Here is a 13,365-nt window from a genome sequence, read left to right on the forward strand (position 1 = left end):
AGTGATTGGTGTTCTTTTGTTACCCTGTAGTGATTAGTGTTTGGTGATCTTCAGAAGCCCACATACTTTCCTTATGCTGCCTCTCAGACAGATGCTGAAAACATGATGGTCAATTTCTGAATCTTGTCCCTCTACTAACTTCTATTTGAAGTTTTTGTGATGCTATTTTGTGACCTTGTTATGTTACAGATGTTGTCACGTGGTCTTTGGTTTGGCTAGTTTCATTTCTCTCTTATCACAGGGAGCTTTAAAATCTTTTCTGCTACCATCTTTTCTTCTTTTGGAATGTTTTGTCATAACTTTTATGTGAAGAACCGTCTTGAATTTTGACTTATTGCTCTACCTAGGGTAGAAAATTCTATATAGGTTAGAAACTTCCATAATGTTAACATAAAAAAAAGAGGTTGGTATTATGGAGTGAAACTGTTTCCTGGATATATATAGAGAAGGCCAGTGTGTGTGTGTGTATTACTGTATGTATGGACATACGTTCCAAATAAAAGCAGCTGAAAAAATACTAGTAGTATCCACTTCTAAATGGGTGTATTTTTTTTTTCCTGTTTGTGACTTTTTTCCCCCTCATTAAAAGGTAAATATTGAGGAAAAATGCCTTTGTTATATATCACAATTTGGGGGAAGTTATTCCCTACTTTAAAAGTCAAAGGTTTATCAGTAATATTGGTTGTCATACTGTGGTCAAGATATGACCCATTCTGTAGCCTTTTTGCATTTTTTGTTTGTTTTTCACTTTATAACGTTTATTTTTCTCCCCCCCCCCCCCCGGTTTTTTATTTAAATTCCAGTTAACAATGTAATATTAGTTTCAGGTGTAGAATTTAGTGATTCATCACTTAATACAGCACCCAGTGCTCATCCAACAAAAAAACAAACAAAAAAAAAAGAGGCAAGCCAGAAGACAGACTCTTAACTATAGAGAACAAACTGAGTGTTACTAGAGGTAGGAGTGTGGGAGGATTGGTTAATTAAGTGATGGATATTATGGAGGGACTTGTTTGTTTCCCTTTTTAAATTAGAATATAATAGTGAATCCACCTCAGTTGTTTAAAAATTTTCCAAGTTCTACCAATGCTTTAACTGGAAGTTTGCTCTTTGAAACAAAATTTTGTGGAATATTCTCTCTTCTGATTACAGAGTATTTCGTTTCCTTTCAATTACAATATTACTTTCCATCTTTGACTATCTTATCTTGGCCTTTTATAGCTTCTAATACTTCGTGATTATTTCTTTAATGTCTGATGAGCCCATTAGTCATAATGGATTTAGGTATTTGGAATCTCTGTGAATTGAATTCATTGGAAGTTCATAAGCATATGAACCTTCTACTTATTAAGACTTTGCCTGGGTTCTTTAAAGGACTGTTATTCTGCCACCAGAAAAACAAAACAAACAAACAAAAACAACGAACTAAAACATCTTTAGCATCTTATCTGACATATATGTAATTTCTTTGCAGATGTATTCCAAATGTTGGCGCTCCATCTTACTTTGTTGTGTATCCTTCCACTGCTCGTCACCAGGCTTTATGGTAGTCTTAGTGAGGTTTTCTTTATAACCTTGATTTTAAAAGATACTCCCTTGGGTTTTCTCTGAGAAACCAGCTGAAGACTTTTCTCCAAATGTCCTACCTCAACTTATGTGCCATTTGAGACAAATTTGATTGAGTGAGCTATAATCCCAGACAAGTTGTTCCTAAATGGCTGTGTGACTACAATTAAAAAAAAAAATTTTTTTTTTCTTGACAGACCTCAGGTTATAGGCTATGTCAGGCTTGGTTTGGGCAGAAGCATGTTTGCTTCTCTTGTCAACTTCTTGATTGGTTCCTTTCCAGATTTCTGCAGGGCAGCCATATGGTCATTTCTGCATGCTTTCTAGATTGCCTCTGTGGCAGACTTCCAGGTCTGGTCCATTAGTGTCTCCGACTCTACCCATACTTGGAGGGCATCAGTTTTTGCCCTTTAGTTTGATTTCAGATAGCATGTTCAGATCTGGTGTCCCTCCTGCTTCTTATCTGAAGTTCATTTAATTTTGATGATTTTATTTTTTGTGGCCAGTGTATTTTCATATTCTTATATGTCAAGGAAGAAAGACCCATAAAGGCCATTAGTAAAGGCCTGGACTAGGCCTGGAAAACTGAATCTAGTAATAATTCTACAAGATGACCAATAGTGATGTACATTAGATGAGCTAGAGAAGTACACTAGTCTCCTTTCTACATTTTTAAGTTATTGGTTGTACAGCTAAAAAAACTTTTTTAGTGATTTATTTTGAAAATCATTTCTCTCTGTCAGGTAAAGAGAAAATTACTCAATGCTAGTGACGTCAAAGAAAAAATTATGAGACTTGTTAAAGAAAAGTTAGGCAAACTTTATTCAGGGAGACTGTCATGATAGGTGTAGGGACCACTGCAGTGGAGATTTGGAGTGGGGAAGAGAGATTGGGCTCAAACTCTGAATACAGCACAGATTAGTGGGGAGTTTTGGCCAAGGACTGGGGCGAGTAATAAATGAAAAATTACTATGAGGAAGGAAACATTGGTGTAAGGAGGAATTCTGGCTAAACAGGCCTCACAGAATTATTGTTAAAGGCAGGCCAGGGTGGGGCAGTCCCAGTGGCTCAGCGGTTTAGCGCCGCCTTCGGCCCAGGGCCTGATCCTGGAGACCCGGGATCGAGTCCCACATCAGGCTCCCTGCAAGCCTGCTTCTCCCTCTGCCTGTGTCTCTGCCTTTCTCTCTCTCTCTCTCTCTCTCTCTGTGTTTCTCATGAATAAATAAATAATCTTAAAAAAAAAAAAAAAGGGGGCAGGCCAGGGTGATCAGCTATCACATGGGGGATAATGGAGTTTGAGGAACCTGATCAGATATCGAGGGTGATCGGATTTTGAGGGTGGGGGATTCTTTCTAAAATTGGACAGTGCAGAGATAAATATGGAAGACAAAAAATTAGGGCCTAGTTGAGAAGAGTTCAGAGGAGCCTGATTAAAGTTTGATCAAGGAGAAACTCTTTGATAGTGAAAATAATTTAAAACTATAACTCTTAAGGAAGAGCTCTTATTACAGAAATAGTGAAGCAAACCTCTGATAAAAGAATAGATCTTCAGCAAAATTATGGTTAACCTCAGTGAGCCAATAGGAAGAATATTTCCAACCTGTATTTATTTATGGTTGTTCTTGATCTCCACTAGATTAGGAATTGTATCATCTCAGGTTGAAGGAAAGCAATTTAACATCTTTAGTCTTGGCTCAATTAATTTGTTATTTTTATTTCAGTGATGAAGATTGAAATTACGAGTAAGTTAAGTTAGACGTCATGAAAAGCTCATTGATTTTCTGTTAAAGGTAAAGGTTTGATAAACTCAGGCTTACATGCTTTAATAAAATTAATTATTAAAATCTAAATTTCACTTTGCTTATATATTCAATTTTATTTTGCGCTGGCACTTTCATTTTATAAGGGAACCTACTTAATATATTTTTTCAGACTTCCTCATATTTTTCAGGAAGTAAATTTTATTGTACTTAACTTTTATTTGCATGCAAAATGTCCCATTTGGGTGATCTCTGTCCAAAAGAAGCTGTACTCAACTTGGTCATCTCATCTTTCGGGCAACCCTAAGCATTCTGCCTAGAGTGCTCTGTATTAAAATTTGCAAGTTCTTATTTCATGGCTGGCACTACGTTTAGAAAATGATCTTTTGAAGGAGGTGATGAGTGTTTAAATTTTTAGATTTAGGGGTGCCTGGGTGCTAAGTTGGTTAAGCATTGGACTCTTGATTTCAGCTTAGGTCATGCTCTCAGAGTCGGGAGATGGAGTCCCCGGCTCCTCACTGAGCATTGAGCCTGCTTGAGGTTCTCCCCCTCTCTCCCTGCTGCCTCTTCCCCACCCTGCCACTCACGCCCACTCTTTCTCACTCTCTAAAAAAATATAAATTAATAAAAATAAAAATGATTAGATTCTAGAAGTTTACCTGCTAGGAGCAGATTTCAAAGAGTTGGTTGATATTTTTGCAGTAGGAAATTTCCCTAGGTATTGTAGTCAAACTTTCAGGGCCTTTAAATGGGAGTAAGTTATTGTCATTAAAGGATTTTATTCTTGAGCACTTATAATTCCAAAGGATGTAGTACCAATCCTTCAGACATAGGTTCTTAAGCTTTTACTAGCAGTAAGAATCACCTGCGATGCTTACTAAAAATTTAGATTTCTTGATCCCGCTGCCAGAGTCTCTCACATGGTTGATAAGAAATAAGGCACGGAAATGAGCATATTTAACAGTCTTACACTTTGAGAAGCATTGCTTTAGGACTTCAGTGTTTACCAACTGTGATGACATACCTGAATCAGTCTGATTTGTTTTAAAAACAAAAAATGTTAATACCTAGTTCCACCGTGTAACTTCTTAATTAGAATCTCTAGGAGTGTGGTCCAGTAACTTGCATTTTTAACAAGCTCTCTGGTGGTCCTTAAAACAGAAAGCCACATAGGATCCCATCCTTGAGTTCCATTGCTTAGTCCACCACTGAATTGCCTGAGGGCCTTGTGTCTTTATATTCTGGATCTCCTAAGGTCTGAATTCTAGATAAAATACTAAAAAACTTTTACTTCTCAGATATGCCCAGGTGTTAACGTTGTAGTGGCTGAAAAGCATTGCCAATTTTTTAAAGCGCGTTTTAATATTGTTCTAATCAATACTTCTAGTTATTTTAAGGCATATACATACACATATACATAATGGGACTTAATTACTGTTTGCACTTTGAATGTTAACAAAGTTAAGTGATAAACATGATTACTTTTACTATGATAACTGAAAGGATAAAAAGATTTTATACACTTCAGGAGCTTAAAGTCAAGGCAAAATAACATTATGTTTTGAGCTCACTGTTAGTGAGCATTGTTAATGTGACATTTTAAAAACTAATTATTATGAGTTCCATGATACAAACAACTGGAAAAAATGGTCTTAGTGGTTAGTTGTCTTAAGCATTTTGTTCCATTGCATGGTTTGAAGATTCTTTATAATTGTAATCAATGATGGATTTTGAATGAAGTAAAAAAAAAAACTTCATAGTTTATTCATGGTGTTATAAAGGCTGAATTTCATTCTAGTCATTACACAATGGTTAAGGGAGTAATAGCTCTTTTTCAAAAAGTTTTAAATTGTTATTTAAATGCTTTTATTTTTAAGTTTAGATGTGCTTTGGTAATAAGTGTAAATAAATGAAAAGCTTTGGCTAATCATTAATTGAGTGCTAACCACAGAGAATTGACTATTTTTACTTGCTTATGTAGATTGGATGTGGTATAAAAAAGGTTGGAGTGTGTTAATAGCCCAAGAAAGGTTATGAGCACTTTTTTTATTATGTATGTTGGTTTACTTTCTGTTTGGCTATATTATGGCACTCAAAAATAATGTATCATCTTTGCCAGTAAGTAAGGTTAGTTTGAAGATGTGCTGGCTTGTTTCATATTATTCTGTAGCTGAAGTTCTTTAAGTTTCCAATATTCAATAACTTTTTTTATCTTGTGGAAGTTGTACTGTTTTCCACTGCGGATTAGCTTCTTAATTAAGGTGTGAGATTTCCAAACTCACTAGCCAGTCAATCCTCAGGCATTGCCACTAAAGTAAAAATTGTTGGGGACAAATTAATTAATGTCACGTTACATTGCTCTGGCAGTTAGATATTAGGCATGTTTTATCTGTTTTGAACAATGCTTAGTTTGCTCTTTAAATTCAGGGTTATCTAATATTTAGCTTCTTACCTTTAAACCTGTTTCATTATTATTATTTTAAAGTTGAATTTCCAGTCAGTTGTTAGAGAGCAAGAATTATTTTGTACAATCCTTAGTGAGTACTCAGAGGAGCCCCAGGCTTACCAACTGCTACTGCCACATGGCTTTCTATTCAGGGAGGCGAGGATGGTCAGGAAAGCGCAACCTTTACAGGAATGTAATGCGGAAGACTTTTTTGCAGACTCTTGCTATCAACAGTCTTTTTCTGGTTCTAATATAATGATGATAGTACTGGAAATAGATGTGATTTTTTTTTCTGAAGTTAGTTATTCTGTATTTTATCCTCAAATATTTGAGTAAGGGTATTGGTAACAGGACTGGTAAGTGACATGGCAAAGACTCTAACTGTTCGTTTGGTGTAGTTAGCATCATTCTTGCTGTCTGCTGAGCAACTTATTTTTTGTCGTTTGCCTTCCTATCTTTCATTGGTGTGCATTTGCCATTGATATACTGCTTTATATTCTAGTTTAATAATAGGTATCATATCTTTCCCAGACTGTATATAAACTCCTTGAAGAGAGTCTGAAACTTATTTTGTAATTTCCCTTGGTACATGTAACAGTACTTTCCATATGGTAGACATTTAGCAAGTTTTCTTTAGTAATAATGATTACCTGGTTTCACCACTGAGGAAGGTACTGTTTTCCTGATGCCTGTTTACCTTAAGTAATGATAAGTATTTATTTAATTGATTTTCTTTTGTACTTTACATAAGTATATTTATTTTAGCAATTCTATTAAGTTATTCAAGCTCTTGTAAATTAATTCAAAGATTGCCTGTAGTAATGCCTGTTTCTAGCTCATAAGGTATCCTCTTGTTTGATCTACGTGAATTGAGGTAATTTTGTAATAATTAGTAGAGAAATGCTGCGATTATGCAATTCAAAACTAAAAACATTCTAATCACAACTGTAATCATGAAGTAAACAGTTTAGTGTGTTGAGTATATAAATAATGCAAAACCAGTGTTGATTTTCATTATTGCACTACATTGTAAAACCTGAATTGGTGGGAGATAATACCATGAAGTAAATAAAAAATTTGTGAGAATCAAGGCTTACATGTTGAGGAAGTTAAAGACTCATTGCCATGATAGTTTGGATAATAGTAACAGGTCATCTTGTTGAAGTAGAATTGCATTGTTTATGATAAACCTTTTGTTAAATCTAAATCTATAGTTGTCTTTGATAGATGGGGTTATTTATTACAGCTAATTATATCCTGAAAAAGTACTATCCTTGCCAATTTTCAAACCTATTCTGAATTTTTATACTTCAGATAATTTGGAAATTAATAATTTCCTGTCTTTGAAATTTTCCTGGTTGTGAGAAGTGGTGAGAATCTTTACTTTAAAGAATATGTTTGAAATAGGGCTTTTCAAGAATATTCGCCTTGTATACTTTAATTTCTTAAAAAGAATGATGACTGGTAGAGTGAATTTTGTAACAAGATATGGATACTGTGTTGTTCTAACTTTTTTTTTTTTTAAGGCATACCTTTTGTTTGTTTCTTCAGTGTTGGTAATGTTTGATGCTTGTCTCCACATTCATAACACAAGCAGTAGGGTAATATTGTGAAATTAGCCAGAGCTGAGTGGCCAGTCTATACATAGAGTCTAGCACTTGGTTTCAAGTCCATTAAAGTGAATGCTGAGTTACAGGGAGAAAACATCATAACTTCTGTTTTTTATACATGTATATTTTAATTTTTCATTCCATATCATAGATGTTTGTTTTTATAATATTTAGCATACTAGTAATATAGTACATACTACATTTATTAGATAAGTAACTACACATGTTGCTACATGCTTAATTATATACCAATTGGAGTACTTAGGCAAAATAGCTTGAAGACCCAGTTCCAGCAAAGTAGCTAATCAGAGAATGGACACTAAGAGGAGAAGATGTGATCTTTTAAGAGTGATAGTCAAAGGTCCAGTGATAAAATATATAGTAAGTTACTAAATATAAATTAAAAAATATAGATCGAGGGGCCTATTTATATAGATTCTTCATTATAAAACATAAAAATTGTCCCCATTGTTTTTGAAGTTAGGGGAAGTTTTAGTAGCTGTAAGTAGAGTACATACAACATTTTAATAGTTTGGAGCAATTTAAATTTAGGTACAGGTTTCTCACCTGTAATGATTCTATTTCTGGTTACAGCTGACCTTTATGTAGGATGTTTTTTAATTTAGTGGTGGACTACTATAAATGTTGGCTTTTTTAGAGGGATAACCCGCTTTTTTGTGTCTTCCTGGTGGAGGGAATACAAAGTAACTTCTAAGAATTTCAAACAAATGACAAATTAGATTATGAGAGACATGTTAATTTTCTCTGTCTCCCAGAGTTGCTAATATTTGTGGGTATTGCTTTTATAGCCAGAAAAAAAAATTGGAAGAATTGATAAAAGACAACTTCTAATACTAAAAATAGTCTACATAGATACTAGCTATGACAAGAAGAGAGAAGAAAAAAAAAAAACAGTGAAACCGAGGAAAGTAGCAAGCAAGGAAGTATTACAAAAAGGAAGAATAATGTTACATGACAAGTTAAATTTATTATAACAACATACAGAATTAAATTTACCTTCTACAAGAAGAAGGCTTACTACAAAGTTTTTTTCAAAAAGCTTAGTTATATACTATATATAAGAGACACACATGAACAGAATGATTGAAAGAAATTTAAAAGAATAGGCATACCAGGTAAATTATAATAGAGAGCACAAGGAGGTCATAATGTTTACTTTGACAGAGTTTACAAATTGATTACAGAGTTACAAATTGATCAATTGTGTAATTGATTACACAGGAACAGATTATAATGGTGAAGTGTGCAAACCATGATGACATCATGGATCAGTATGTATTAAATTATAAAGAACTAAAATATAAATGATAAAAATTTGCAAGAAAGAGAGGTGCCTGGGAGGCTCAGTTGGTTGTGTGACTGACTCTTGAATTTCAGCTCAGGTCATGATCTCAAGGTCCTGGGATCAAGCCTCGTTTTGGGCTCCATGCTCAGCACAGAATCCCTCTCCCTCTGCTCCTCCCTTCTGTGCTTGTGCTCACACAATCTCTCAAATAAATAAATAAACAAATTGCAAGAAAGGAAGAGAATTACTAGATCTCAATAGTATTTTAGGAATTTGAAAGTTCTTCTCTCAACCTGTGACATATCCAGCTGGTAATTGTATTATTCCTGTATTCTATATTTTTATTTCAGTTGATGTACAAGACAAAGATCTATATATTCTGAAAACAGAAAATATATCTTCTCCATGACTCATGAAATGTTTATAAAAATTGACCATGTTTTTGATCACAAAGAAAATTTCAGGTAATTGCAAAGAGTAGATAGAAATAGGTCATCCTAGATTCTCTGCCCATGGTGAAATGAAATTAGAGCTAAGTAATAAAGATAGGGAGGAAATTTATAATTTTCATATCTTCTCTAACTCTCTTGGGTTAAAGAAGAAACCAAAACTGCAGTTTTAAGATATGTAAATAATGTAACACCTGTGTATGCTGTGTTGCTGTTTTGTCTGATAAAAAAAAAAAAAAAGCCTACTTATGTATTCTGGTTTCAAGAAGATAGTTAAAGGACAGTGTTCAATAACAAATGTTTCTTGACTGTCATGTGCAACGCGTTTTAGTTCGATATGAGATGTAACCCTGAATAAGAAGACCCTGAGCTTTGGAGCTTGTAATTCAAGGGATTTTATTATAGAAAGCACATTGGTGCTAAATTACTGGGGATGTCTATATGAAAAAACTTCTATAATGTCTTAATTATAGAAATTGTAGAGTTCATTATTTTCATTTTAATTTTCAGCAGAGGTACTTAACAGTAGCCAAATGGAGAGAAGTATATTGTTGTAGATTGATTAAACGGTATAGAATGTCTGGAGATCGTGCTTTTTACCTCTCCCTCTTGTTAGCAATTCTATTTCATTGGACAATTCCATTTTATCCCTCTGGGCTTCAGATTCTTCATAAATGAAGAAATTGAATTAAAATATAAAGTTCTTTATACATGTTATTTTTGTGTAGCTGTGAATAAATTGATTAAATAGGTATTGAGCATTGACTCCTTTTCAGTCTATAGAGACTAAACTTATGTACTGACTGGGGAGAAGGGCAAACCGATTGCATGCAAGCAGAGAGGGACACATGTCTTAAAACAATGGTGCAGAAGGAAAAGCACTGGGAGAGGTTTCACGGAGTTGGTGTGATACCTGAGCTGGTCTTGAAGATAAGAGTTTGTCAAGTGAACAATAAAGGAGAGAGTTGTAGGTTCAGTAAATAGGAGCATGGATAGAGGCAGGGAAGGGAGTGTCTTACATTTGGGAACCTGCAGTTTGGCACTTCATAGCAAGGATTTACAGAGGACTAGCAGAAGCATTAAACACTGAGATATATGGGGGGTCACACTGTAAAAAATACAGGCTTTAAGTCAGAGACAAAGATTAACCATGGAAATGTTTCTTTAGTGGTGATGAGAGGTAGCCTTGGAGGATTTGATTGAGATGGATGCAGAGAGATAGCAGTCAGAAAAGTGGCAGTCCAGGTGAGATGTTGAGAGAGTCTTGATTAAAGTTATGGTAATGAAGGTGGTGGGCAGATTTCAGAATGGGTGGGCTTCAGGGCATCTCTGACAGCCCTGGAAGCATCTACAAGATTTAATATATGAACGTGTTTTTCTTCATAGAAGGTCTACAGATTTCATCGGGTCACATCAGAGAGCTAATAGGGTAAATACATATTGTAGGGAAAATCGACAGGGTGACATTGTACAAAGTATGAAGTTTAAATGATTTTAAATTTTATATAAGTTGTCAGTGACTAATTTCATTTTTTTTTCCACTTTTTATAGTGGACAGGCCAAAATCTCAGCAAGTTCGAACCTCTAGTACAATAAGGCGAACCTCTTCTTTGGATACGATAACAGGACCTTATCTCACAGGACAGTGGCCACGGGATCCTCATGTTCATTACCCTTCATGCATGAAAGATAAAGCTACTCAGGTAAAATGAGTAAATCAAAATCAGTTTTATTATCCTGCAGTTATTCTGTTTTGATCACAGTAAAGAAAATGTAATTTCATCAAATTTTTCCAAAATTGAAATATAATATATTTAACCAAAGAAGGAAGCCATTTCTTTTAACAAACTTTGGGCTAATTATTTTTTGTCATAGGAGTTTTAAAAGTTTTAAAATTTAATAAATAGCACGCCAGTCTATATTACATGATTTTTGAGACATAGTTTTAAGACTTGCTTAACAGAAAGTAATATAATAACTAGTATCTATATAAGAACATATAAATAATTTTTGGAGAAAAGTTTGCACAGTTCTATAAAGTATTAACAGATGGTTTGTCACACCTTTTGTACGTGTGGAAGGTTCCCCAACCTTTTTGATTTGAGAAGCTTTTCCTTGCAAGTTAGGGAAAAATCCGAGATCATCTTAATTTATGATTTCTGAGTTCTTGACCATAGCCTCATAATAGTAATCAATCAGCATTATGAAGAATACTAAAGATTTAAGAAATGGTTGTTGGCCTTGAGGGACTTACAGCATAGTCAAGAAGATAAGATGTAAATTTATGAAAATCAGTAACAGAAGATAGTATATAATCAGATGTTTGATGAATAGAGCACTTAACTGTGAGAGAATCCAAAGGAATGAGAAGATTTTGGGTTTCATAGGTTAGGGAAATGGATTAGAGTTTAATGTCTGAAGGAAAAAAAATTTTGGACATGATCTATGAGAATCTTCTCAATTTTTTTGTAATTTTCTCAGACAAGCTTGAAACCATGAAATTAGCTTCTTAACATTCATCCTATCAATTTGATCTTTGTAATATTTTATCCTATCCCCAGTCTTTTTGCCTTCCACTCTTAATTTTGTGAGGAAAAGGATCAGTTTGATATGGTAGGCAGTGGGATTCTCAAGTAGAAATAACTAGCAAAACCTAAGAGATGTGGTAACCTGGGTGGCTCAGTGTTTGAGCAATTGCATTTGGTTCAGGGCATGATCCTGGTCTGGGGATCTAGTTCCACATCAGGCTCCCTGTGAGGAGCCTGCTTCTCCCTTTGTCTAGGTCTCTCTCTCTTGTATCTCTCATGAATAAATAAGTAAAATCTTAAAAAAAAAAATTAAAAACTAAAGAGATGTGGGCCTGGACACTTTGAAATGCACCCAGTTAATTCAAGACCACCTTTCTGAAGAAGTTGGGTTTACAAGCGTGATCAGGTGTAGACATGGAATACAAAGAAAGAAAGCCAAGAGACCAAGAACTTAGTCTTCGGAAATGCACGGAGGGAAAGCTAATGTATTCTGCTGGAAGCAACAAAAAGAAGAGGGGGTTAACATTTACTATGAATCATGTGCAGTGTGTTTTATGTCCTGAGTTTTATTTAATTCTCACAAGAACGTTATAAGATGACACAGACAGGGAAACAGAAACTCAGGGAGGTTAAGTGACTTGCTCAGGATCATAAAGCTAGAATTACTAGCTAGCCAGCTTTCTAATACAAGTTAATTTGTCGATCATTCTGAGCTTCAGTTTTATGGTGCTGTTAGTTTACGTAGTAGAATACTGTACATGTATTCTATGCCTGTATCCTCTACTAAGTAACTGGCACTGTACTTAAAGATAATAGCTCTACTTTTTAGATTTAAAAAAAAAAATGGTACTTTTTATTGAGCATATGCTTTATGCAGACACTATCCAGAAACAGAGGAGCCAGAAAAATAGCAGAAGCTAAGAGAATAACTAAAATGATCTAGTCTTAAAAGCAAGGGAAAGATGTTCTAAGGAAGAATTGTTAATACTATCAGGTGCTGAAAGAGAGGTCATGGAGAATAAGGGCTGAAGTTAGGGATTCAGGGTACACTTAGTGTAATATTGACAATATATTAGAGGCGGAAACTTAGGTATTCAAAAATTAAGGAGAGAGTACTATAGAGTTAGAAGGATTTCTTAAGCTCTTTTGTTTCTTTATCTGCATGACAGGGTTAGTGAAACCTAATGTTATATGACTAAATACTACAGTATTTGAAAGTGAAGATATCAGTACCGATTAGTAGTAGATACAGATGAGCTCATTTGTAACATTTGCAGTTTGGAGCAAATATAAATGAAGACCCACATACATTGTGTGTATACATTAACAAACTACTACATAAAATATGTTTTGTCCTCCCATTTTGACAAATAAACCTTCATATGGACCTTGACCTTCAGGTTTGAACTAAGAAGTTGCACTCTTCAGGCTTATGTGCCATGTCTGCATGCTTTGAGCCCATCCTGCCTTCTGAGTCTGACCTGTATCTCTTCCCACCTCAAGCACTATTCTCTTCTCTGAGGGGTGGCTTCACACATATATTTCAATCCCCCCCAGTCCTCACATCCACACTTCATTCATATTCTTTCAGCAAGTGAGACCCAAGGAATAGGTTCTTTCAGACCTTTGAGGCAAGGCTGCTCTGTTTAGGCAAGGAATTCTTGGCTCTAGATTACCCAGGGGATAGACTGTGGCCGAAG

General features: G+C 34.9%; 1 protein-coding gene across 2 annotated transcripts in view; it reads left to right on the plus strand.

Moving 5' to 3' along the window:
- Nucleotides 1-13,365, plus strand: part of GLCCI1 (glucocorticoid induced 1) — a 101,489-nt gene that overhangs the window by 22,853 nt on the left and 65,271 nt on the right. For both annotated transcript variants that reach the window (XM_072764394.1, XM_072764395.1), the window contains exon 2: nucleotides 10,689-10,840. In XM_072764394.1, the coding sequence (XP_072620495.1) occupies nucleotides 10,689-10,840 (152 nt within the window). The remainder of the gene's footprint in view (nucleotides 1-10,688; nucleotides 10,841-13,365) is intronic.

The sequence above is a fragment of the Vulpes vulpes genome, chromosome 7 (assembly GCF_048418805.1).
Source record: "Vulpes vulpes isolate BD-2025 chromosome 7, VulVul3, whole genome shotgun sequence".
NCBI classification, from domain to species: Eukaryota; Metazoa; Chordata; class Mammalia; order Carnivora; family Canidae; genus Vulpes; species Vulpes vulpes.